At 32.8% G+C, this 24,295-nt stretch overlaps 1 protein-coding gene across 4 annotated transcripts in view; it reads right to left on the reverse strand.

Moving 5' to 3' along the window:
- Positions 1–24,295, reverse strand: part of FBXW7 (F-box and WD repeat domain containing 7) — a 217,173-nt gene that overhangs the window by 45,763 nt on the left and 147,115 nt on the right. Inside the window, exon 4 of one of the 4 annotated variants that reach the window (XM_030916497.1) lies at positions 15,516–15,693. The exons of the other annotated variants lie outside the window; for them this stretch is intronic. Within the exon in view, the coding sequence (XP_030772357.1) occupies positions 15,516–15,693 (178 nt within the window). The remainder of the gene's footprint in view (positions 1–15,515; positions 15,694–24,295) is intronic. 4 annotated transcript variants of the gene reach the window in all.

A 24,295-nucleotide genomic window follows, 5' to 3' on the forward strand; every position in this document is an offset into this window, starting at 1 on the left:
GCAAGGACAGAAAACCAAACAACGCATGTTCTCACTCATAGGTGGGAATTGAACAGTGAGAACACTTGGACACAGGACAGGGAACATCACTCACTGGGGCCTGTCGTGGGGTGCGGGGATGGGGGAAGGATAGCATTAGGAGAAATACCTAATGTAAATGACAAGTTAATGGGTGCAGCAAACCAACATGGCACATGTATACATATGTAACAAACCTGCACGTTGTGCACATGTACCCTAGAACTTAAAGTATTAAAAAAAACTAGCTATACTTGTATCCATTTCATATATATTATATATATTCACATTTTAATCTTTATGAAAAGAACAAGTTCTATTTCCTTTAAAATTAAATTGAATACTACCTATGTTACACAAAATTGCCTAGCTTTATTTTGCTTCAGTTGCTTTTCATTAGCATCTCCCATTGAGAGAGGATGTATCAAGAAACACTATAGTTAATAAAAAAGGGCCAAAAAGACTAAGATCCCACTAACATACTTTAATAAAAATGACAGTTATTTTAATTATACTTAATTCACTTTCGTTTTGTGAATATGCAAAATATGCAAGAAATATTTTTAACAATAGATACATTTCTGGGCATACCATTCACTTCTAACCTTGAATGCAGATAAAGCATTCCTCGACTTAATATTCAACGTAGTCAACACTATACATATTGATATCTAAATCTTTAGTTTTCACTTTCTAATGAATATTCTAATATATGGAAACTGAAGAATGTTATTACCATTTTCACAAAGCATCTACACTTCTGTATATAGATGTAGACATTTTAAGTAAATATATTTAGGACTACAACAACACGAGTTGATGAGCGATACTAGGTGACAGTATCAATGCTTTTAAAATTATACTAAAGAAAAAACATACTAATATAACATAAACAAGAAAAAAACTGGTAAGATTTTTTTTTGGAGGAGATATGGTTTGCCATTTATTACTTTTTTTGGTAAGAGTCAATCAATATTCTAAAAAGGTCTACAAAAAAGCTGAACAACCTCTCAAGCTCTGAATTCATGGCACTGACCTTAGACTTTCTCAGAATGATTTTTATGCACTCTGTTATTAGTAAAACCTGTTCAAACACATGCCTCATCTGCCAGCACCCCATCTGCAAGAGAGCTTCTTATTCTTGTAGACATTACAACTTCTGCCTGCTTCCTTCTCTTCTCTACATACCAGCTGTATGGTAATGAGCATGAGCAGCTGAAAAATACTGCATGATAACAAAGCTAATATGAAAACAGCAGAACAGCACTTCCCTTCAATGAAGGAGTTGTAGCATGAACATAGCTGATAAGCTATTAAATAGAGGTAGGGGGAGGTTAGAATTTTATTTCTATGTGTGTGGGATGCCTGTGTGTGTGGATGCATGCGTGTGTGTGTGTGAAATACGGAATTTCTGTATAACACAGAAATAACAAGAACCAAGAGAAGCACAGGGTACTAAAGAAAGGTCTAATTTTCCAAGTACTTTTGTTAAAATTTGTGGATCAGTTCTTTAAATGTTTTAAGTCTCAATTCTTATGTAGTAATGATATATCAGGTACCATTTTGACAAGATAGTTTTCAAATTTGTTAAAAAGTTTGTTCCATTTCTTAATTACCAAATTTGGGGGCTTCAGTAGGAAAATGGTGTCAGGACTAAAATTATAATGAAAACTATATACTAGACATTTTAGCAGCTAACATAATATGTAAATCAATAAAACATTTTTAATTCTTATATAGCGATTTTTAAAATTCCAATTTAATGACATTTGAAACCAACACATTTATTCTGAACATTTGAGAATCTCCAAACAAAATACCAAGATGTCACATATAATTTTCTTCATGTAGGGAGACATAATGGGGTTTTTACATATATGATAGTCACACTGAATGAATCTACATAATGTAAGTAGAACCAAATCACATTAACTTTTTATGTGCAGCATCTTTCCACTTAGAGAAGATTAAAAGTCACTTGGAAACTGTTTAAGAAAAATTATTCAAAATTTGTGCCGTGCATCATCTTTCACTAGTTGAAGAAACTAAAAATGAAAAAAATACTCAAAATCTCTATCATAAGTACTATTACATCAGGAGAATTAATTGTAATTTTTACCAACACATCTAAATTTGTCTTATGAGGGCTTCATAATAGTTACAGAACTCTTGTACATAACCATGCCTTCCATGGGTTATTTCATTTTATCCTTACAACAATCCTCTGTAAAAGGTACTATTATTAGCTCCATTTCACAGATGAGGCTTAGTAAGTGGTAGAGCAAAGAACTTAAACCCAGGTCCAACTGACTCTACAATCCATGCTCTTAGGCACTCTGCTTTTCTGATATGAACTCCACGAGGGTGATGGCTTGGATGTTTTGTTCACTGTTGTACACTAAATGCCTAAAGCAGTCCGTGGTTCATAGGAGGTGTTGAATAAAGTGAATACATACATGGAAGAGATAACTGCTCAGTTGTCTTCTTTTAAATATTAAGTCGGGGGAAAGGTTACTATATTTTGTAATACAGTTTGTAATAACCTTAACCATTTTGATACTGAAAAAAAGATGTACCAATTAAAGAATCTTAAAAATGAGACTGGTAATCTCAGTTTTGCTCACTTGTCATATTGAAAAATTAAGACTATAAATTCTCATTAACATTCATTTTGAAAGAATGACAGAGTAAGAACAAAACTGCACTGATCTTGGTATTTTCAGATTTTTATGAATCCATTTATTCTCATTTTTATTGTCAGACAATAAAAATGAATTTTTCCTTTTAACCAAACATATTCCTTGACTTCATATATAAATCAGGGCCAAGAGCTTTCATAATATAAGAGATTTTGTGTAATACATGTAAGAACACGAACTGAAAGAATAGTTCCAACTTAATGAAGTAGTACTAACCATCCTTTAAAAAAGCAAGATATAGTTATGTTATATTACAGAAGAACAAACTTCTAACAGTAACACAGATTTTTAAAACTCACAAATTCAGACAAGATTTACAAAAACAGTACTATACTGCCCCTACATGTTCATATTAGTAGCAACAATGACATTTTAAAATCTAAAGTGATAATGCAGAGATTTCTATGGATTATTGAAAAGCTGTTTAAGCTGAAATTGTTCCCAAGTGAACTACATGAAATCACCCACACATAAAAATGTAATTAAATAGCTCATAAGTTTCAATTTTCATGTTCAAGACTAGCAAAGGAGAAGAAATTTAAGAAAATTCCATTCAACATTACCATAAATTTTCTCAAATCCTCAAAACAGATTTTCCCATCATTATATGAGGATACCATAAAATAATCATAAACAAATGGCTAATTAGCCATGTGCTTTTGGGATAAATATTTAACCTTTTCTGTCTTTTTTATGTGTGGGGTGGGGAGTGCTACATTTACTTGAGGAAGAAAGTTCAACTTAAAAGTCTTGATTTAGTTGTGAGTAAATTCCTAAAGAATGCATACATGGAATTCCACCATAAAATTAATGTTTCAAGTTAATTATATCAAAATCTTACATGTATAGTGAATCACTGCAATGTTTTTAGCATTATCTACATTTGGAGTTGCGACTATCAATGGCCACTTTCAACTATTCTATCTCTCAAAGAAAAACAAATATGCAAATAATGCCAATGTAGTAAGATGTACGTTTGAGAAATGATGGTTCTCCTAAGAAGAAAAGCCTGCTATTTTGTGATTCAATAGCTCTGAAAACTATTCAGTATAGAAAAACAGAATTACAAAACCAGTATTAATATTTGAGAAAGACTCACTGCTTCCCCCATTCCTAAACTGCAATGAAGTTTATAAATATATAAACACAAGACACTATCAAAGTCACAAAAGAAAATTTTATTAATCTAAGATAGACTTTAAAAAACCCTACTTTAATAATTTTACCCTTGATATTTTAGGAATAAAATAGTATACATACAAATAAAGAGACGTGCTGCATCAACAGGTACTTGTGAAAGGAAATAACTGAATTGAAACTGCTAACATTTAGAATGTCATTGGTTTTACCAAAAATGCTGGGCCTTTCCCCTACTATTTCTATAGTAAAATTAACATCATATTAAAAAATTTTTAATTATATCTACTGTTATTTATACCAAAATATAAACAAATATAACACAAATATATATACCATAAATTTTATCTACCATTACATAACTAATTTATATGTGAGATACATGTTAGTTTATGCAACCTTCCATAGTGGCACAGAAAAAGACAAGAAGTCTAATTCTGATCCAGGAATAATTCAGAAAGAAATCACTAGGCTGTGCTTGATAGAATTATTAAAAACACCAAAAGAAAATTGTTTTGTGGCCGGGCGCGGTGGCTCAAGCCTGTAATCCCAGCACTTTGGGAGGCCGAGACGGGCGGATCACGAGGTCAGGAGATCGAGACCATCCTGGCTAACACGGTGAAACCCCGTCTCTACTAAAAAAATACAAAAAACTAGGCGGGCGAGGTGGCGGGCGCCTGTAGTCCCAGCTACTCCGGAGGCTGAGGCTGGAGAATGGCGTAAACCCGGGAGGCGGAGCTTGCAGCGAGCTGAGATCCGGCCACTGCACTCCAGCCTGGGCGACAGAGCGAGACTCCGTCTCAAAAAAAGAGAAAAAAAAGAAAATTGTTTTGCAAAAATATTTTTAAAAGGAGTTAAATGGAATCCTATTTATCCTTTCAGAGCATCAAAATAATATTTTGTTTGTAATAGATACTATCTAACAGTATTTGAAAACTGGCAGATTATATATTTCAATGAGGCCACTAACATAATTCTATCAAATCAGGTAAATTGTACGTACATGCATGTAGTTATGTATACATATGAAAAAACTATAATACAAATTATCACCAAATGATTTAGGAATGAAAAGTGTATAACTTAATAAAGGAGTCTGATGACACACTGTATGTTGGCACAAACTGTCTTAATGCCTTGGAAGACTTCTCAGGACCACTAAAACGTTGAAAGGACTTTTTTTCCCGTTTTGTTCAACTAATGTATCCCAAGTGCCTAAAACTGGGCCTGGCTATTAGTAGACGCTTATTTGTTGAATAAATTAATTAAGCTATGTTCATCTAATTTTGATGTGTGACCATGAAATGTGGATGATGAGACAAGTCTCTCAGAGACATGAAGGCGTTTGTGGATTACTTCAGAGAAAGGTGTGCTGTCTTATTCATCTTTGTAACAGTAGCAACACACACAGAGTATGCATACTAAATATCAGCAGATGAAAATTAATTTTGTGGTGTTAATTTCCCATGAAAGTACTGGGACAATTTAAAAAAATGTGGTTGAGGTTCTCTACCCTCATTTAAAGAATAAGTCTATTAGCATGAGCTGTATTTTAATCACTGAAGAAAAGTAATATAAAAGCTCCAAACTATCATTGTATTATGTGGTTATAATAGCCTATAATAAGGTTAATAAACTTTAGGTACTCATCTATATATGTATGTTTTAAAGTATTTATACTCAGAGACTTAAGATAAAGCTCAGACTACTCTGACATTTCAAAGTGTGTTTAGTTTTTTATGAGTGGGTGACAGTTGTAAAACTCTAGGTAAGGTCTCTGGATTTAGTTCCATGCTTTTGGAGACAGCTGTGTGCCTAAATTCAGAATATTCTGAATTGTAGAAAGGTAAAAGAGTGCATATACTGTTTATTACAGAACACTTCCAGTATATCACACATTAATATTTCTCCAGCAAAATATATGAATATTTAGATAGATAATAAAGGTGACTGTTTTATGTTAGTTTGGGTTAGGTTTTGCTACCTTTATTTTTAAATTTCTAGTTTTCAGAGCATGCTGGATTTCTACTTTGCAGACAAGGGACTGTGGACTTATCTCACACTTGTTTACCTTGCCAGGAGCTTAGTTCCAAGTTTATTTTTAGCATATTTTTCATCTGTCTTCTATATTACAAGCCTTAACATTAAGTTAGTTTCTGTAAAACATAACTTAGTTTAAATTTACAAATTTAAATAGCTTTGCCCTTTGATGTCAAAATTATACAAATCGTTACCTAATTAAAAATTTGTTACATAAAAGACAAATTCATAGAAATTGTTTCCATAGTGTAATTACAGATTTACAAATCATTTACAAGTCGCTTTGTACTCATATCTGACAACTCGGGCACAACCCAATACTAAAACATCATCTGATGACAAACACATAGAAGGCAGTATTATCAGTAATTAGATACTGAGAACATCATAAATTGTTGGGAAAGGTGAGAATTATACATTTAAAATTCCAAGATTATATGGCAAAAGTTAACCCTTAAAACATATGGACACTAAGGGGCTGTTCAACAAATCCCTACTCCAGATCTGTATACTGCAGTGGCTGTGATGCTGGAATAAGACTGCTTGAGTTAGTGTCCTAGCTACATTACTTACCAGCTAAGGGGCAAGAACCTTCCTAGGCCTGAGACTCCTCATGTGTAACAGGTATAATACAACATACTCCACAGGGTGATTTTAAGGATTAAATGAGTTTATGTATAGAAAGTAACTAGATTAGTGGCTCTTCTACATACCAAATCAGACTCTATTCTATTACCCTATTTTATTGTCATCAAAATATTAACAGTAGTATTTATTTTCTATCTCCCCAAACTAGAATCTAAGCTCCATGAGGGCATGGCCTTTGTCTGTCAAGTTCACTGTTATATCTCCAGGTTCTAGGAAAGTTCTCCACTCTAGGTGCTCAACACATATTTTTTTAGCTGACATTAACATTAATAAATTGATGGCAAATGTAATTTGCAGCAGTATAATTAATATGAAAAAACATAAGTCATGATCCCAAGCAATGATACAAGTTACCTCTATCAGTCCTCTGATCACCTACTTAGCAAACATCTTCATGTTTAATTCAAGGTTACTGTGAAGCCCTTCCTGAACCACTCATATTGAGTTCTGGATGCCTCCTCATACCCCCACAGTACTTTGTACGTAGATCCATTTAAGCAATTATTATTTTGTACTATAATGGTTTGTTTCTAGTTTTATCACTATGACTTTTCATTTGTGCATGGGCATGGGGGATCATCATCTTATTTATAGCGGGTGGCTGGCACAACACAGAGAATGCAAAGAAAACTGACAATTACATTGCTTACTCATATTGATGCATGATGTGTGAAACATTCTTAAAGAGAAAAAGACCAAAGAATAGAATGAAATAGAATGGTCTGATATGTGGTAATTAAGAGTAGTTAATGCCTTTATTGATAAAGTAAGTAGTGACCATAAAAAACATCAAAGGATCTGGAAATGCTTATATTTTCCAAGTACCAATGGAAGATATATGCAAGGAAGAGAAGCTTAGAAAGCCACACTTCAGTTTCCTCACTCAAACAAACAAACAAAAACAAAATAAAAAAACCCCCACCACAAAACAGGTACCCTATCAAATTCCCTCTCTAAATTTGTTCCTACCACCACCCTATTCTTTCTTCTCTTCAAAGTACTATATATTTTTTCTCTATTTTAGCATTTTCTGATATTTAGGAGCTAATCTAGACTGCCAAAAAGTACCACCTAAATGACTATACCGTGTGTGTTTCTTTTTCATTTTCAAAATTAGTAAGCAGTAATTACTTTTAAAATTAAGTGTCAAACTGTATCTGAGTTTCGTTAAATTTAGAAAATGAAATATTCAAAATCACAGCTGCACAGTCATTTAAAAACATTTAGTAAACAAAAACATGCCACATTCTTACAGCACAAAAATTCCTTAAAGATTTTTCCAAGTTTAACAGACACTTCAATGAATCAGCCATACAAATATTTATACTAACTTTCTCCTAAATATCTCTGGAAGCATAAAAAGGTATTAAAAATCACCTCTGAATTGTAAGAGTTTATAACCTAACCAACAAGGTATCTATACTAAGTTGTCATACAACATCATTGAGCAGCCCATATAGTATGCCTAGGGACCAAAGATAACAGCAATAATTGCAATATGTTTCATTTAATGGATGAGGACAACAGTGGATGAAATCAGTGCCGGAAGGGGGGTTTCAAGAGAGAGGTAAGCTGGACCATGAGGTCATGGAAAGGATGTAGAAAAACAGAGGCACAAATGTAACCAGTAGATACCAAATAGACTACTTACAGGAGAGGAGGGGATGCTGGCTTTTAAAAGGTTTTACATTTCTGTATGTTAAGGAGGTATCAATATATTTTTACTTGGCTAAGAGTTCTATGAAAGTGATGTTGAGTTTCATGAAATCCCTTTTAGTCATCAAGGCATTTTAGAAGAGGAGACTTGCTACAACTATTTTAAATGAGAATTAATCATAGCTAGACTAGAATTTTGTTTTGTTTTTAAGGCAAACCAGGATTGGGGCTAAATGACAAAGCTATGACAGAAATGTAATGCTAAGTAACAGTGCTATATCAAACAGGCAAGTATTTCTGGCAGCTGCTCCTGCTAGCATGAGAAGTACTCTTACAGTAGAGATTATTAATAGCTATATACTTTGGGAGAGGTTGTCACTTACACTGTAAAGATACCACGCTAAAATTCAGAAATGTAAAAGTATAATCTAATGTGACAAAAACTGAGACAACCATAAGAAGACTTGCCATATAAAAAAAATGTTGAATCAATAATAAATTATCACATCATACATGTGGGTCATCTATTTAGATAAAAACACAGATCACAGTTTGAAAACCATGAGAAGAATTGAAGAAAATTACAGTTGAAAATAATATAGGTGACAAGTCTATGGCAAATATTATCTCCTATAAGAATAAAAAATAAAATCGCTATGAGTGACAAATAATTTTTTAATCAATTGATATATTTTCCTTATGAGGCCTTAAGTAAAAGCACATATTGTTATTTTCTCAAAATGAAAATTCAGTTCATAGAAAACCTAGAAAAACAAACATGGAAGTATAATGATACAGTATCAGCTAAGTAAAGTCCACAGAACTTTGCCATAAGAATAAATGTTCTTTAAAATATAATTTGTCTTGTAACAACATTAGAAACATCATGTTGTCTTTGAACTGATACAATTTTTTCTGAAAAAATTTAATAATATTTTTCAAGAATTTAAGGAAGTTCATACTCCTTGACCCAATAAAACTACTTCTAGAAATCTGTGTACAGTGATGTGGTTAAATTTGTGTATAACAATGTTCAAAGTAGGTCACAATCTAAATCAACAAGTGAAAAATATGATATATTTATATGGCAGATTACACACTTTTGAATACTTACAGCCATGGGAAAATACTAGCAGTATATTAAAAATGAATTAAGGTGACAGTTTTGTTTTAAAAATTATATGCTTAAAATCCTTATTGTGGTTATTTCTGACCAGTGAGATTACTAATAATTTAGGAAACTGTAATGACAAGTGTCTTTTCTACATTATATATTTAACATGTCTAACAGTTTTATGAAGAGAAGTAAAAGATATTAAATATTGGAGGGAAATAAAAATTCATTATATAGCCATTGAACTCAGACTTTGGAGGATATTAAATTACCAAATTTGAGAGGGTAAAAATTCCCAAATTTGCTTTACCAACAGAGCTTATGATGGTCAGTGTTCTCGGTATGTACAAAATCTTCATATTAATGAAAATTTTATTGTAGAATAATTAGAGATGTTATTTTCTGAAACAAAAGCAGCACAACTGTTTAATAATCCTAGCAGACCTTGCTGAAAAGTTCTAACGAACTCAACAGTCTACTACAGGAGAATAATAGATTAAAATTATACACCCTTTGAACTAACTGAAGTTTATACATACAAAAACAACAAGTAAGGTTATGTCTGAATGAGAAGATGAAAATTTTGAATGCAGGCTTGACTATTATCATGAACAACTGAACAATGAAGAAAAACCTGAACCTAACACAGTATTGCTGAGAGGTGCTATGAAAGGTGCTGTGTTTTTTTTTTTGGTCATAATTGTCAAACATACTAATTGATTAACCGATGAGAATGGTACTGTTTTGTCTTTTGAGGATAGTCACCTGTTAGGTACCCTGTTCTCAGTTGCCTGACCCCAGACCCTGAAGTATCACCCCTCAGTTTACAAAAAGACACAGGACAAACATGCATACGGTCTGAATATTTCCAGTTTTTTCATGACTAAAACTGTTACATAATCTGTGGGATAACTTTATAAGTAAACAAACAAACAAACAAACAAAACTTAAAAGAGATTACACAAAAAATTTTAAATTTATAAAGGGACCATGCTACAAAAATTATTTGTAAGTCAATTGTTTGAAACTTTGTATTCTCATAGAAACAATGTCAACAGCAATAGGCCCTCAGACTAACCCTACAAAATACTAGTAATAGTTGAAAAGTGTTAAGTTCATAAGGAAAAAAAAATGTGTATGTTACAGAGCATAGTAAAAGAACAGCCAGTACCTGCAGCATTAGAGAGTCCTGAGATTAAATACAAGCGTTACAAACTGCCTGGAAAACTGGGAGAGTTATTAACTTGTCTGAGCCTCAGTTTTCTCATCTACTGAATGGAGATAAAACTTACATTGTTTCATTAACATTTAAACTATTTAAGGATTAAATAAATTAAAATATAAAAAGTAGCTGAGGAGTACCTAGAATACATAGTTGGCTCTTAAAATGATAGAAATCATCAATACCATTACTATACCATACATTTAGAAGATAAGTAATAAAAAGCAGTATGTTAAAATTCTAGTGATTAGGCCAGGCACGGTGGCTCTGCCTCTAATCCCAGCCCTCTGGGAGACCGAGGTAGGTGGATCAACTGTGGTCAGGAGTTCGAGACCAGCCTGGCCAATATGGTGAAACCCCATCTCTACTAAAAATACCAAAAAGAAAAAAAAAAAAAATTAGCTGGGCGTGGTGGTAGGCACCTATAGTCCCAGCTACTCAGGAAGCTGCAGCAGGATAATCGCTTGAACCTGGAAGGAGAAGGTTGCAGTGAGCTGACATCGCACCAGCCTGGGAGACAGAGTGAGACTCTGTCTCAAAATAAAAATATAAATAAATAAACAAATTAATTAATTAAATAATTTAGAGTAATTAGATACACAAAAATAAAATTCTTCCTCCCACAAACACAAAAGAATTAGAGAAAATGAGTCTTATAAAAGAAAGTAATGGCTTAAAACTCCAGAACCCCATTCTAAAAACTCACCATAAAATGAAACTTATACATAAGCAAAAAGCGGTATGCAAAAGAAAATGTACTACAGTACTGTTTTAACAGTAAAAACCTGTTTTTCATTGTTTTTATAAATAACATTTTATTAAAACACAGTCCTGCCTATTTGTTTAAGTACTGTCCGTGGCTGCTTTCATGACAGAAAGGCAGAAAGAGCTGAGTGCAACAGAGGCCAACTACACAGTCCACAAAGCCTAAAATATTTACTGGCCCTTTGCAGAAAAAGCATATGGACTCCTGATTTAAGATGACGATACATAAGATGTGATTGTAATACTTTTTCAAATGACACACAAATATTCTACTTTTATTTCTATTTTTATTTTAAAGAAAAATAATTTTAAGTATGGTATTTGGAATATAATTTGATATAGAATATAATCACTATGAAATTGTTTTCAACTACTGGAAACATCAGTTGTTTATCTCACTACTTCCTGAGTTCCTGGGTCTCAGATGCATAAATCCTTGTCCCTTATCTGCGCTCCACCCTTTCCACCAAAGCTCTAGCCCATTCTCTCTTGTGTTGCTGCTGCCTATGCTACACAAACGCAAGAATATATGAGGCCCTCTAAATACAATATTTGTCTGTAAACCAGCACAGTCAAACCTGATATATTTAAGTCCCAAATAAACCAACAATCGCATGTCATTTGGAAATTTCTACTAAAATAGTAACACTGAAGAATAATTTTAAGAGAGTATTCTAAATGCTTAAAAGTGCTCCAAACAAAAACAAAATGAGTCAAGAGATGAAATTTACACACTAAAAGTCCATTTTCTTTCAACATACAATCATTATGCCGGGCATGGTGGCTCATGCCTGTAGTCCCAGCACTTGGGAGGCTGAGGCAAGCAGATAAAACGTTTGAGTCCAGGAGTTCAAGACCAGCCTGGGCAACATGGTGAAACCCCATCTCTACAAAAATACAAAAATTAGCCAGGTGCAGTGGCGTGTGCCTGTAGTCCCAGCTACTTGGGAGGCTGAGGTGAGAGGATCTCTTACGCCCAGAAGGTGAAGGCTGCAGTGAGCCGAGATGGCGCCACTACACTCCAGTATGGGAGACAGAGTAAGACAGTGTCTTGAAAAAAGCAAAACAAAAAACCACGCAATTATTAGATGTAAGATGCATCTTAATATTTCTCTTATTACTAGAAAGAAAAAAATGTTGCTAGGTAAGCTATCTAGTGCCATCAAGATGTATCCTTATTTCATATATGCTTATAATGTGAAAAAATAATGCATTTTAGGATTTAAGAAATACAACATTACTATAATTAGGAATTCTAATTTCAAATAAAAAAGTTATTTTTCTATAACCTATAAAATAACTAGTTATTTTAAATATCTTTACCTAGTTAATTTATAGGTTAAATAATTTTTTTCCTGTAAAACTTCTCTTCCCTTAAAAGACAACCAAGGCTTTTTTTAGTTAAAAATTATATTCCCAAATTTTTCTGATACTAAGAAATACCTGCAGAACTTATTTTTAGTAAGTATTGAGTTGATACTTATGACCAGGAAAATCTGAGAAAACATGAACAAATTATGAGGACTTTAAGACTAAAAACATTTTTTCTTTCTCTCTTCTAATTTTAGCTTTTATTCAGAGGCAAGGTCTCTGTCACTCAAGCTGGAGTGCAGTGGTGCCATCACAGCTCACTGTAACCTCGAACTCCTGGGTTCAAGAAATCCTCCGACCATGGCCTCCCAAAGTGTTGGGATTACAGGCATGACCCACCATGCCTGGCCTAAAAATATTTTCATTTGAAGGTAAATGATTAATAGCTAGTTGCTATTTATTTACTGTTGTTAGTATTAAATCCAATGCTTATAAATTATCTCAAATGAGCAACTAGAATAATTTATAAAATACATTAACTACCAGTACTAATATTACACTTAATAGGTAAATTAATTTCCTGAAAATATTTGAAGAGATAGAAATTGAAGTTATAGTTATTACTATCTTAAAACTTTTTCCACTATTTTCAAACTTTTTTTTATTTTGTGCAAAATATTAACTGTGCAAACATTAACTTGATTCAGTATCTATGATGACTGGAAGGAGAATACCATGTTTTCAAATCCTTATAGATCAAGACTGCATATAGTATCATAAGCAATAACTTTAGATTACATTCAGCTCACGACTTGGAAGGAAAAAAGTGGTCTGCAAAATACAGAAGAGTGTTTGCTTTGTGTGCTTTGCTGTCAACGTGTATAGCAATCTGCTTGAAAGAAAGTAAAACTACCCAATGTAAAAGCCATACAATATGTCAGGTACAAAATATTATTAATTATAACATATTTTAAAATCTTTAAAATTTCTAATAAAGAAAAATGTGAAAGTAACAAAGAAAATGTAAATCAACTAACCATTTGCAAAAAGGAAAGAAAGGATATAATTTCACAATCCCTCTAATATTTCTAGTAGTCAGAGTCAATGAATTATGCAATAGTAAATTATTGGCAGGCAAGCTAAACTTCAATGTGTTCATTTTGTTTTTTAAATATCTTCTAAAAAGTTTTAGCATGAATTTCATTTTTAATATTTAGTTTTATTCTGCAATTATAACTGCAAGGCTATAACTATAATTTAACATAACACAGTCACCTAGAAAAGTCAAATTAAATAGTGACCCCAGAAAGCCCTCAGGGAAGCCTTACAGTTCTCTATTAATTTATCTTACAGAATCTTCTATGCCTTTTAAACTTAATGTCTATGTTAGAAGACAAAGACAGGAAATATATACTGTAACATAATGAGGTAATCTCCCATATGTATTTAAGTTTATTAAAAATATTCAATAAAAAGAAAATTAACTTGATGATTAACATCTTAACCCTTTAATTTTAAAAAGCCCTACACTTCTTTTTCTCAATTTTTAAATTTATTTTATTGGTATTTTGTTTTACAGAGCTATAAGATAATTAGTGACTTTAAAGCTATTAGAGGCCTCTGTAAAATGCTCAAATCAGAGCAGTGACCTCATTCAGAAGAAGCTATTAAAATGACAAGGTGAAAGCAGACAAAATAAAAGAAACACTTTCTTAAAACAGTAAAGTACAAAAGAAACAAGAGGGTGCTGGGGATATTTGCATTCTGTTTTCGATGTTTAAATTGTATTACATTTCAACCTCGTGCAAAAGTTTTCCAACATGGCTGCCACTTGTTTGGAGTAGAAGTGGAAACTACTCAAAAAGAACTAAGCTAATTAGAAAATGTGTTTTTATGAAGGTTAAGTTCCAGCAAATAGAAGTTTCTCTTTATTAAGGAGGAAAAATATTCTTCCAGTGTTATGGATTATTCTATTTAATAGAATATTTCCCTTTAGCTAAAAGAAAAAGTACAATACAATTATGTATCGATTAAAAACAAAATAAAACTTGAAGGAACGCACAAAAAGATAGAACCCTAACAGTGTTGATATACACAAATACAGTCATTTAATCCCAAGCAGTGGTTTGTTTGTTTGTTTCAGGCTAATAAACCTATGTTAGATCTAAAAATGTATTACTCTAATAAATAATATGAAACTGGCAATTTCAGTTAACTCAGGAAATACAAAAAATTGCTCATGTTAACAGGGTTAAAACTTATTGACTGGGGGAGAGGAGTACATAATCCTGAGAAACATCCAATAGACCACACAAGTTCTACAAAATGTTTGTGAGTTCAGGATTGTCTATATATAAACCATATCGTGACTGCCACACAATAGCATGCTATTTTTATTTTATATAACAGCAAAAAGTAGTGTTCCTATTAAGTTCAAATGTAAGGAATAGCAATAAAAAAAAAAATACAGCTTAAGAGGCCAAAGAGGCCTAAGGATTTGGAATATCTTTTAACGAATGAAATTTCAGCTATATTTCCCATGTATAAGGAGAATACCATCAACTTTTTGCCTTTCACGCAAAATAAAAACTACAAATTTACAGTGTTAATATTTGTCAACGTATTTCAAAACATACCTTTTTACATTTACTAATTTTAGATAAATCTGCAGGATTCTAATTTCATGAAAAATAAATGAGACAAAAAGGTGAACTGGGTAACCCTATCTTCTAGGCTCTATATCATATTATAAAACTATCACTTATATAAGTGTTTACTGGCTACATAATGCATTGACAGTTTTAATTTTAAATATCAATTGAAATTTGAGGCATCTCTTCACTGAAAGAGGCCAAAGTACTTCATTTAAATAAACATTCATATTTTTCAAATGTGTGAGACTTACCCGTCTTCGACAAAAAGGGAGGCCTTGGGCAATGATGCTAATGCTAAATATCTTCATCACAGTTTGATGTGGTAGAGGCTCTTTTGCACTTTTAAGATCAACAGGAACCAAGCCATGGTTTAGAGTAGCTTTTCCCGGTTTTGACATTTTAAAACTCCTCTTGGTTGACGAATACTCTCTACATGTAATACAGGCACATTACTAAGTAAAGCTCTAACCACTAAATTTAAAAAATAAATATTTATTAATAGTTTTTAAAAAGGCTGAGAACCCAAGGCCTGCTGCTTTTGTCTTTCAACCTTCTCCTACCAAATGTCCTGACCTGTCTGAGGCTTGGTGAAGTGCAAACTATCCTAGAATAGCCAGGAATTATAAACTACTGAAGTGAAAGCTCCTGCTCCTGCCAGTCAAACAGCTGGTGAACCTCTCATACAAAGTCAGTAACGTGAACACAACCAAAGCAGGGCTATGCTGTAAGGTCCCTTTTAATATTTCTCCAACTAACTAACCTAAGAGTGTTTCCTAGAAAGTGAAAGTAAACTTTTACTTAAAAAAAAAAAAAAAAACATTGTATCCTGAGTATCTATTCAGTCTTCCTTATCCAAATGTCAGCATTAACATTTTAGGAATGTTTTGAATTGTGTTTCAAATTTAAGGATGGTGTTTACGTATGGTTAAAAAAAACCCACACATATATATTTGTTCTACCTTAGATATATTATAATAAGCACTATTTTCAAGTGTGTGCTCTCTTTCCCTTTTCCATACACACCATTCTTTATCTCATACTCACTAGACATTAAATACTGTACACTCTGGTTCTTTAATGCCTGTTAATACACACTTCAGATTAATCTTCATACTAGAGTTTTCAATTGTCAATCTCTTTAATTCTGAAAAACTTATTAATTATACTTGAAAGTGTAACAGTCACCCAATTGATTAAAGATATGTAAAAAGTGTATTTATTTACAAAGTAATCTATGATGGGAAGTAATTATAGTAAAATGGAGAGTAACTAGCCGGTCCATTGCAAATCCCTAGTGCCTAGTTTCTCCTTTATAGTATGGTCAGATAAATCTTCCTAAAACACAGAGAGGGGATGCGGTGTGCCATTTACTCCTCAGGAACCTTCACTGGTTCTCCAAGGCCTAAGATAAAGTCTGGAGATGAAGGTTCTCCTTGAAGTGGCGCCAAACTAAACTTACCAGCATTATCTCAAATATTTCCCTAAATTAACCACTTGTGCAAGTGTTAATCTTTATACTATAATCCATATTTCTAATAGATAGTAGATAATAATTGTGAACTAACCATTCACAGTGCTCAGTCAACTATTCTCTTTCCATTCTATATTTCTTCTTCCAACAGCCAGTCAGCTCCAGTTAACTCTCCTTCCAACTTTTAACTACCAAGCTTTTACGGAGTTTTACAGCAGGAATTTTGACAGAGACAAGAGAGGATTTGAAAGGAGAAAGTTAGAAATAGGTGATTTCTTTTTGACTTTGGAAAGATTAGCATCGCTAAGTATTAAAGCAGGCTGCTGGGAAGGCAATCCATACACACGAAATGTGCCATTCCTACTAGTAGACCTTTCTCTTATACCACAATTTAAAATGTAGTTAAAAATGCAAAATCATTGGCATCAATGCTACACAAAAACAGATTTCTCCAAAGATATGTAAATGGGCCACAGGCACATGAAAAGATGCTCAACATCACTAATTAGGGAAATGTAAATCAAAGCCACAATGTGTTACCACTTCATATCCATCAGGATGGTTTTAAAACAAAACAAAACAGTAAACAACAAGCACGGGCTAGGATGTGGGGATATCAGAACCCTTGTGCATCCTTCGTGGCAATGTGAAATGAACGTAGCTGCTGTGGAAAATAGTGTGGCAGTTCCTCAACAAATTAAACATAAAATCAGCACATGATGCAGCATTTCCATTTCTGAGTATATACCCTAAATAATTAAAAGCAGAGACTTGAACAGATACCTGTATACACATGCTTATAGCAGCATTATTAACAATAGCCAAAAGGTAGAAGCAACTCAAGTCTCAATTGATGGATGAATAAACAAAATGTGACATATACAAACAAGGGAACATTATTCAGCTCTGAAAAAGAAGGAAATTCTGACATATGCTACAACATGCATGAACCTATTAGGTTAATAGTAGGGGGTGAAGCAAGATTGGTAAGATTTGCTGCAAATCACCAGAAGGCTATTAATGGAAGTAGAGTCTGGAGCCCTCGGGAAAGTATTATGATGCGACTATGAGTTCGTTCATAATTTGAGTTTGCTAGGCAAAATAGTATGGAAGAAGTGAGTCCATGGGTGATTATAAGGATGATTGCGCCAGTGAAGCTTCAGGAGGTTTGAATGCGGGAAGCTATAATTACTAGGGCTATGTGGCTTACGGAGGAGTATGCAATGAGTGATTTTTAGGTCTGTTTGTCATAGGCAGGTTAAGCTTGTTATAATTATGCCTCATAAGGATAGCATGAGGAATGGGTAGGCTATATATTCTGTTAAAGGGTTAAGAATAGAGGTGAAGTTTTATACTAAGTAAAATAAGTCAGTCAAAAAAGAATAGTGTATGATCCACTTATATAAGGTACTTGGAATACTTAAATTCATATAGATAGAAAATAGAATGGTGGTTGTCTGAGGCAGGGAGGGGGGAAATGAGAGTTAGTGTTTAGTTGGCACGGAGTTTCAGCAGGAGAAAATGAAAATATTCTGAAGATGGATAGTGGTAATGATTGTATAACAATGTAAATATATTTAATGCCACTGAATTGTATACTTAAACATGGTTAAAATATTAAATTTCATGTTATGGATATTTAACCATAAATTTTAAATGTTTTTAAACAAAAAAGTAAATGACTGAAAATGGAACAATCATCACCAAAAAAACTTCGAGAGATCTAAGGTTAGGAGAGAGAAGAGATAGTATGAGAGTGTTGGAAACCTATAAATTGGTAGTAGAAAAAAAGTGACAATGATATCCAAGATACCACGTCTACAGTCCTACGAGACAACTTACTACCCTGCAGAATGATTACTAGGTTCATGCTACTCTTAGCATCTCCTCAAATGCTCACTTTATTTTCAAAATAAGACTAATTATTTTGTTTGTGAAACACATGTCATATTTTGTCCTTCTCTCATTAGACAATCCCTTTTGCTAAAGTAGTTCCCATGGAATATCCCTATCTCAGTTACTAACACTACCTATTTTGTTAATACTACAACAGTTTTCTGTAGTCTGAGATTATTTTCAAAACAATTCTGTCTCAGCGGTATCTTTGAAATCAATGGGATAATTAACCCCTCTGAATTTCTTTTCCTGAACTACACAGAAGATACAATGTTAACAGTGTGATACTCCAGTGCAGAAAAACTAGAAGAGGGTGATATATTCTACAAGTTTAACACCTTCATTTGGCATTTGGAAAAATGAATCAAAGATCTAGTTAACAATCAGTGGTTATTCCACTGGTTAATAAAGATAATGTATTGAATATTATAATTTTTCACTTTTACATTTAAAAGCCCTCAAGGAACTCTAAAGTCACATGTATTTACATGCAGACATTTTAAAGATAAGAAAAATCCCTAATCTCACTGAGTCTGATCCTAAGGGGGGGAAAAAGATTTAGAATTAAAAATTTTAAAAACTGGGAAATTAAATCTAAAATCAACAGATTCTAGTTTCTAAGAGACCAAAAGTTATTAAGAAGTAAAACTAGGCTTTCTATTTTCATGAAATAATTTACAATGACAACAGAAACAAAACATAAGTGAACATAATTAAGGCAGTTTGTACCTCAAATGTTGAGTTTTTTAGTGAATACCAAGTTTTGGTAAGCTCAAAGGTATGACATCCTAATTCAACTTTTTTTTTTTTTTTTTTAAATCAGTAAATAGCTGCCCTCAACTGGATAATACAGGGCATTGCAACTGTGGCAAACCAAACACTGTAACAGAATCATGTGTTTGTCATGATATATTTTTGGAAAAAGAAGACATTATCAGTGATTGGGCAAAGTGAGTACTAATTTCCAAATATATATACTACAAGTTTCATTTTTTTGGAGGATTCAAGTAACAGTACTTCTAAAGCGATATTCCCAATCAACACGAAACACTCAAAATATCAAACCTTCAAATATAGACAAAAACCCTAATAAATGAGGGAAATCATAGACAAGGTATATAAGAACACCAACTGTTAATACTTCAAAATATAGCTAATTCCTTGTGTTCAAGAAAAGATAAAGTCTGAGTCTCAATTCTACTCTTAAAAACATTTAAGATACTCTTTAATACTACCCAAATTGAGACTCTTAAAAACAGACAAGCTCTTTTAAAGATGATGCCACAAATAATAAGGCAGTACAATATGGTAGGTAGGAGCATGGACTCCAGAACCAAACTGACTTAGTCCAAATCCTGGCTTTACCAGGTATGACCTTAATTTAATTCCTTTGTCTCTCAATTTCACCTAGGCAGTACCTACCTCATAGGACTGTTGTGAGGATTAAAAATTAGTTGATATAAGTATAAAGAATAATGCCTCACATCTAGTAAGTGCTCGATATAGTGTTAATTAAACTGCCATTATGATCACTACTACTATTAATGGAATCAAAAATCATGCAGAGCTTTGTAGATAACATTTCCAATTTTAAAATCACCAGGAAATAAAGCAGAGATTCTAAAATCCATCTACAATAACTTTGGAAAAGAATATTTTAAAACATATTATCTGTAAGTTTCAGAAAGACTTCTATAATTCCGTCAAAATTTTTGCCAAAAAATGAAGCTGTAGTATCTTAGCCATAGTGTCTTGGCATTTTAAGATTCCAGATATCACTGTTCATCCAAGACAGGCTAAATATTAGGAAACTTGTAGTAAAGAAAAGATCCTTATATAAGGTAACTTATTTTGCCCACTTATCACTTCTTCATTTTCTTTCTTCTAAAAATTTACATCCGCAAAAACAATTATATATAAATGTTACATGTAACAAAATATCACCAATACAGTATCTGTAAAATGCATTACAACTCCAAGCACTCCAATTCTCTTTTCTTTCATTCAGTATTACACAAAAGGCTAGAAATTTAACAGCTCCTGACCAAAGCTAGAGCATATGAACAGCACAAAGATTTTCCATTTTTCATATATTATTCCTGAATCAGCTAAAACAAATCACTCAGAAGATGTAAATCTCCCTGCAAATTCAAATTGACTTTATACCAAGAGTTTTCAAAGTCTTACCTCAAAAACTTCCACAGGAAGAATATCAACATATGTTATTTGAATTCAGTATTATTCACTGCTTCTGTGAATTCAGGCAACAAGTGACTTTCTCTGTTGTAGAAACAGAAAGTCCCACATGCTAAAAAGTATACCATTACTAAAGTGCAATAAATCAGAATAAAAATCCTTCTGATCAGATAATACGGTATTATCAAGTATACACATTTATTCACAGATACAGAGTAAGGCAGATTATTTTCTCTAACAAATCAGTTTTTAGTCTTCCTAACATCATAGATATCAGAGTGTTCAAGTATTTCCCTACCAAGCAATTCACAAATGAAAGCAATTCAAGGTTGAAGACGGAACAATTTAAACACAGAGGAAAACAATCAGAAATCAAGAAATTAAATCCTCTGCTTAATGATAAATTAACTATCAAGCTTGTATTTAAGCAATAACTGTAAAAAAAAAATCCAGCAAACAACATATTACTTTAAATGCAGAAACATAAATACAATTAGATAGGCCATCAAAGAAAAAAATATGGCATACTTTTTCTTTTTTTTTTGAGACTGAGTCTTGCACTGTTGCCCAAGCTGGATGGAGTGCAGTGTTACAATCTCGGCTCGCTACAACCTCCACCTCCCAGGTTCAAGCAATTCTCCTGCCTCAGCCTCCTGAGTAGCGGGATTACAGGTGCCTGCCACCACACCCAGCTAATTTTTGTATTTTTAGTAGAGACAGAGTTTTACTATGTTGGCCAGGCTGGTCTCGAACTCCTGACCTTGTGATCCGCCCGCCCTGGACTCCCAAAGTGCTGGGATTACAGGCGTGAGCCACCATGCCTGGCCAGTATACCTTTTAAAGTTTTAGTTTTTTTTTTTTTTTTTTAAGTTTTAGTATTCACAAAAGGTATGTCAAATAAATAAAAGTTCTTTAAGATGAAAATCACATTTAAAATGATTACTAAACATGTTCTAAAAGATATTTATTTACATGCTCAAAGTGCTCACTCCGATTACAACTTCCAGTTACAATGTATTTGAGACATTATATATATGTAAACATTCAATGGATCGCACACTGCACTTCCCTGCTAATTTTCTTTATTTGGGCAACAAGGACAGCCCCTAACTAAGAGAAATATGCTTGGGTTCTGAAGCAGCACATACAACATACACAAGTGTTATAAAAATGTGACCTGATAATTGGACATTTGCAAAATAAAAGCATTGCATGTACATGCCTATATACACAGATATGTAGCATTTTCAAAATAAAAATGCTAGAATACCAGATTATATAAGGTATTGTAACTGCTCTGATTTATGGAATCAACATCTCAATGTTAGACATTTAAGCTGTTTTATATTCCAGTTATTTCAAAAAATTTGGCTGAAAATACATTATAAATTAAAAAGTAAAATACAGAAAACCAACCAAAACAAGTGCTAATAAATTATAAGTTGACAGATGACAAAACCATTCCATGGTACACCAGAAACTCCAAGATTCAAGAACCTTAACTATTTAATGTCTTGCAGTACAATTACCTGGAGTTTATACTTCAGATTTCTACAAAAAGGAGGCTAAATATTAATAGAAATAGATGGTCTGACTTCTCCTCAGATGATTGAGATTAAATCCCTCGCAGGTTTAAGAGTATATTACATCTCTAAATCAACAGAGTGAAAAGACAACCTACAGAATGGGAGAAAATATTTGCAAACTATGCTTCCAGCAGGGGGCTGATATCCAGAATTTACAGGCAACTCAACAACAAAAACCAAATAACTTCATTAAAAAGTGGGCAAAGAACATGAATAAATACTTCTCAAAAGAAGACATACATATTTTTTCATGCCAACAAGCATGAAAAAATGCTCAACATCATTAATTATCAAAGAAATGCAAAGTAAAACCACAATGAGATCTCATTTTACACCATCCAAAATGGCTATTATAAGACAAAAAATAATAGATGTTGGCGAGGATGTGGAGGGAAAAAATGATTATACAGTGTTGGTGGGAATGCAAACTAGTACAATCTCTATGGAAAACAGTATGGAGATTTCTCAAAGAACTAAAAATAGAACTATCATTTGATCCAGCAATCCCACTACTGGGCATCTACCCAAAAGAAATGAAATCATTATTTTAAAGATGCCCAAGAATGTAGTGTGTGATTATTATAGTTATACCTTTAAGTCAACTATGATAACTAACCCACATATATATGTGTGTACACACACACAAATGGAATACCATTCAGCTATAAAAAAGAATGAAATGTCTTTTGCAGCAACATGGATGGAACTGGAGATGATTTTTAAGTGAAACAACACAGAAACAAAAAGTCAAATACCACGTTTCACTTACAAGTGAAAGCTAAGTAAAGTGTACACATGAACATGGAGTGTGTAATAATAGATATTAAGAGACTCAGAAGGGTGACACGCAGGGAGGATCTTGAGAGATGAGAAATCACTTAGATGGGTACAATTTTACTATTTGGGTGACGGATACACTAAAGGCCCAAATTTCACCACTATGTAATATAGCCTTGTAAAAAAAAATGCAGTACCCCTTAAATTTACACACACACAAAATAAGTATATTACAGCTCTAATAATACTACGCATATGGCCTTCTTGTAAGAAGGTTCAATTTGGTGAGCTTTCCTTTATTATAGTTTAGTGAACAATATAGCTAGTTTATAAAATATATCTAAATAAAATGCATTGCTTCTTCTTTTGTGTCTGACTTTTTTTACAAAAGGCATGTATGCCTGTGCTATAAATGTTTTTGTATAGTAATACGAAAACATTTTTATTGGAAAAAAGGTACAGGCATAAAGATTTTTAAATAAATTTTTAAAAGATGAAATTCAAGAAAAATAACCTCAGGATTTTTCTGATTCCATATTATACTATAATAATATGTGTGTGTTTATATATTTTTTTCCTCTCCTACTGACTATAGTAGTCTAAACACCAGCATACAGAGTATATTTGACTTTTTTTTTTAAGGAGTAAACTTTGGATTTTATTTATATTTGTGCCTAGAACTTTAGTTGTTAAAATACTTTTCCTCATCCTTTCATTAAGCATTTTAAAAAGTACTTAAGATGAAACAAAAATCCAACTATCTCACTGAATTTTGTAAGTATTTCAGAAATGCCCAGTATGAACTCTTCAGTGACTTAACATAACCTGTCTCATGATTAAGCTTAACTCTTACAGGCTGAGCTGGGTTACCCCAGCTGTTAAAATGGCCTTACACAGCTGCTCACCAAGAATTTAGTTCGTGATTATTATAGTTACACCTTTAAGTCAACTATGACAAAAATGACACAGTAATTACAGGTATTTCAGTCATGCAAAAAGCCTCATGTAATGACAGAGTAAATGATTTAAAGCAACCTAATTTTCCATAATTCTCAAAATAAAATTTAAGTGTAAGAAAGATAGTAACTTCTTTAATATCAGTACT

The sequence above is a fragment of the Rhinopithecus roxellana genome, chromosome 2, assembly GCF_007565055.1.
Source record: "Rhinopithecus roxellana isolate Shanxi Qingling chromosome 2, ASM756505v1, whole genome shotgun sequence".
In the NCBI taxonomy this organism is placed as follows: Eukaryota; Metazoa; Chordata; class Mammalia; order Primates; family Cercopithecidae; genus Rhinopithecus; species Rhinopithecus roxellana.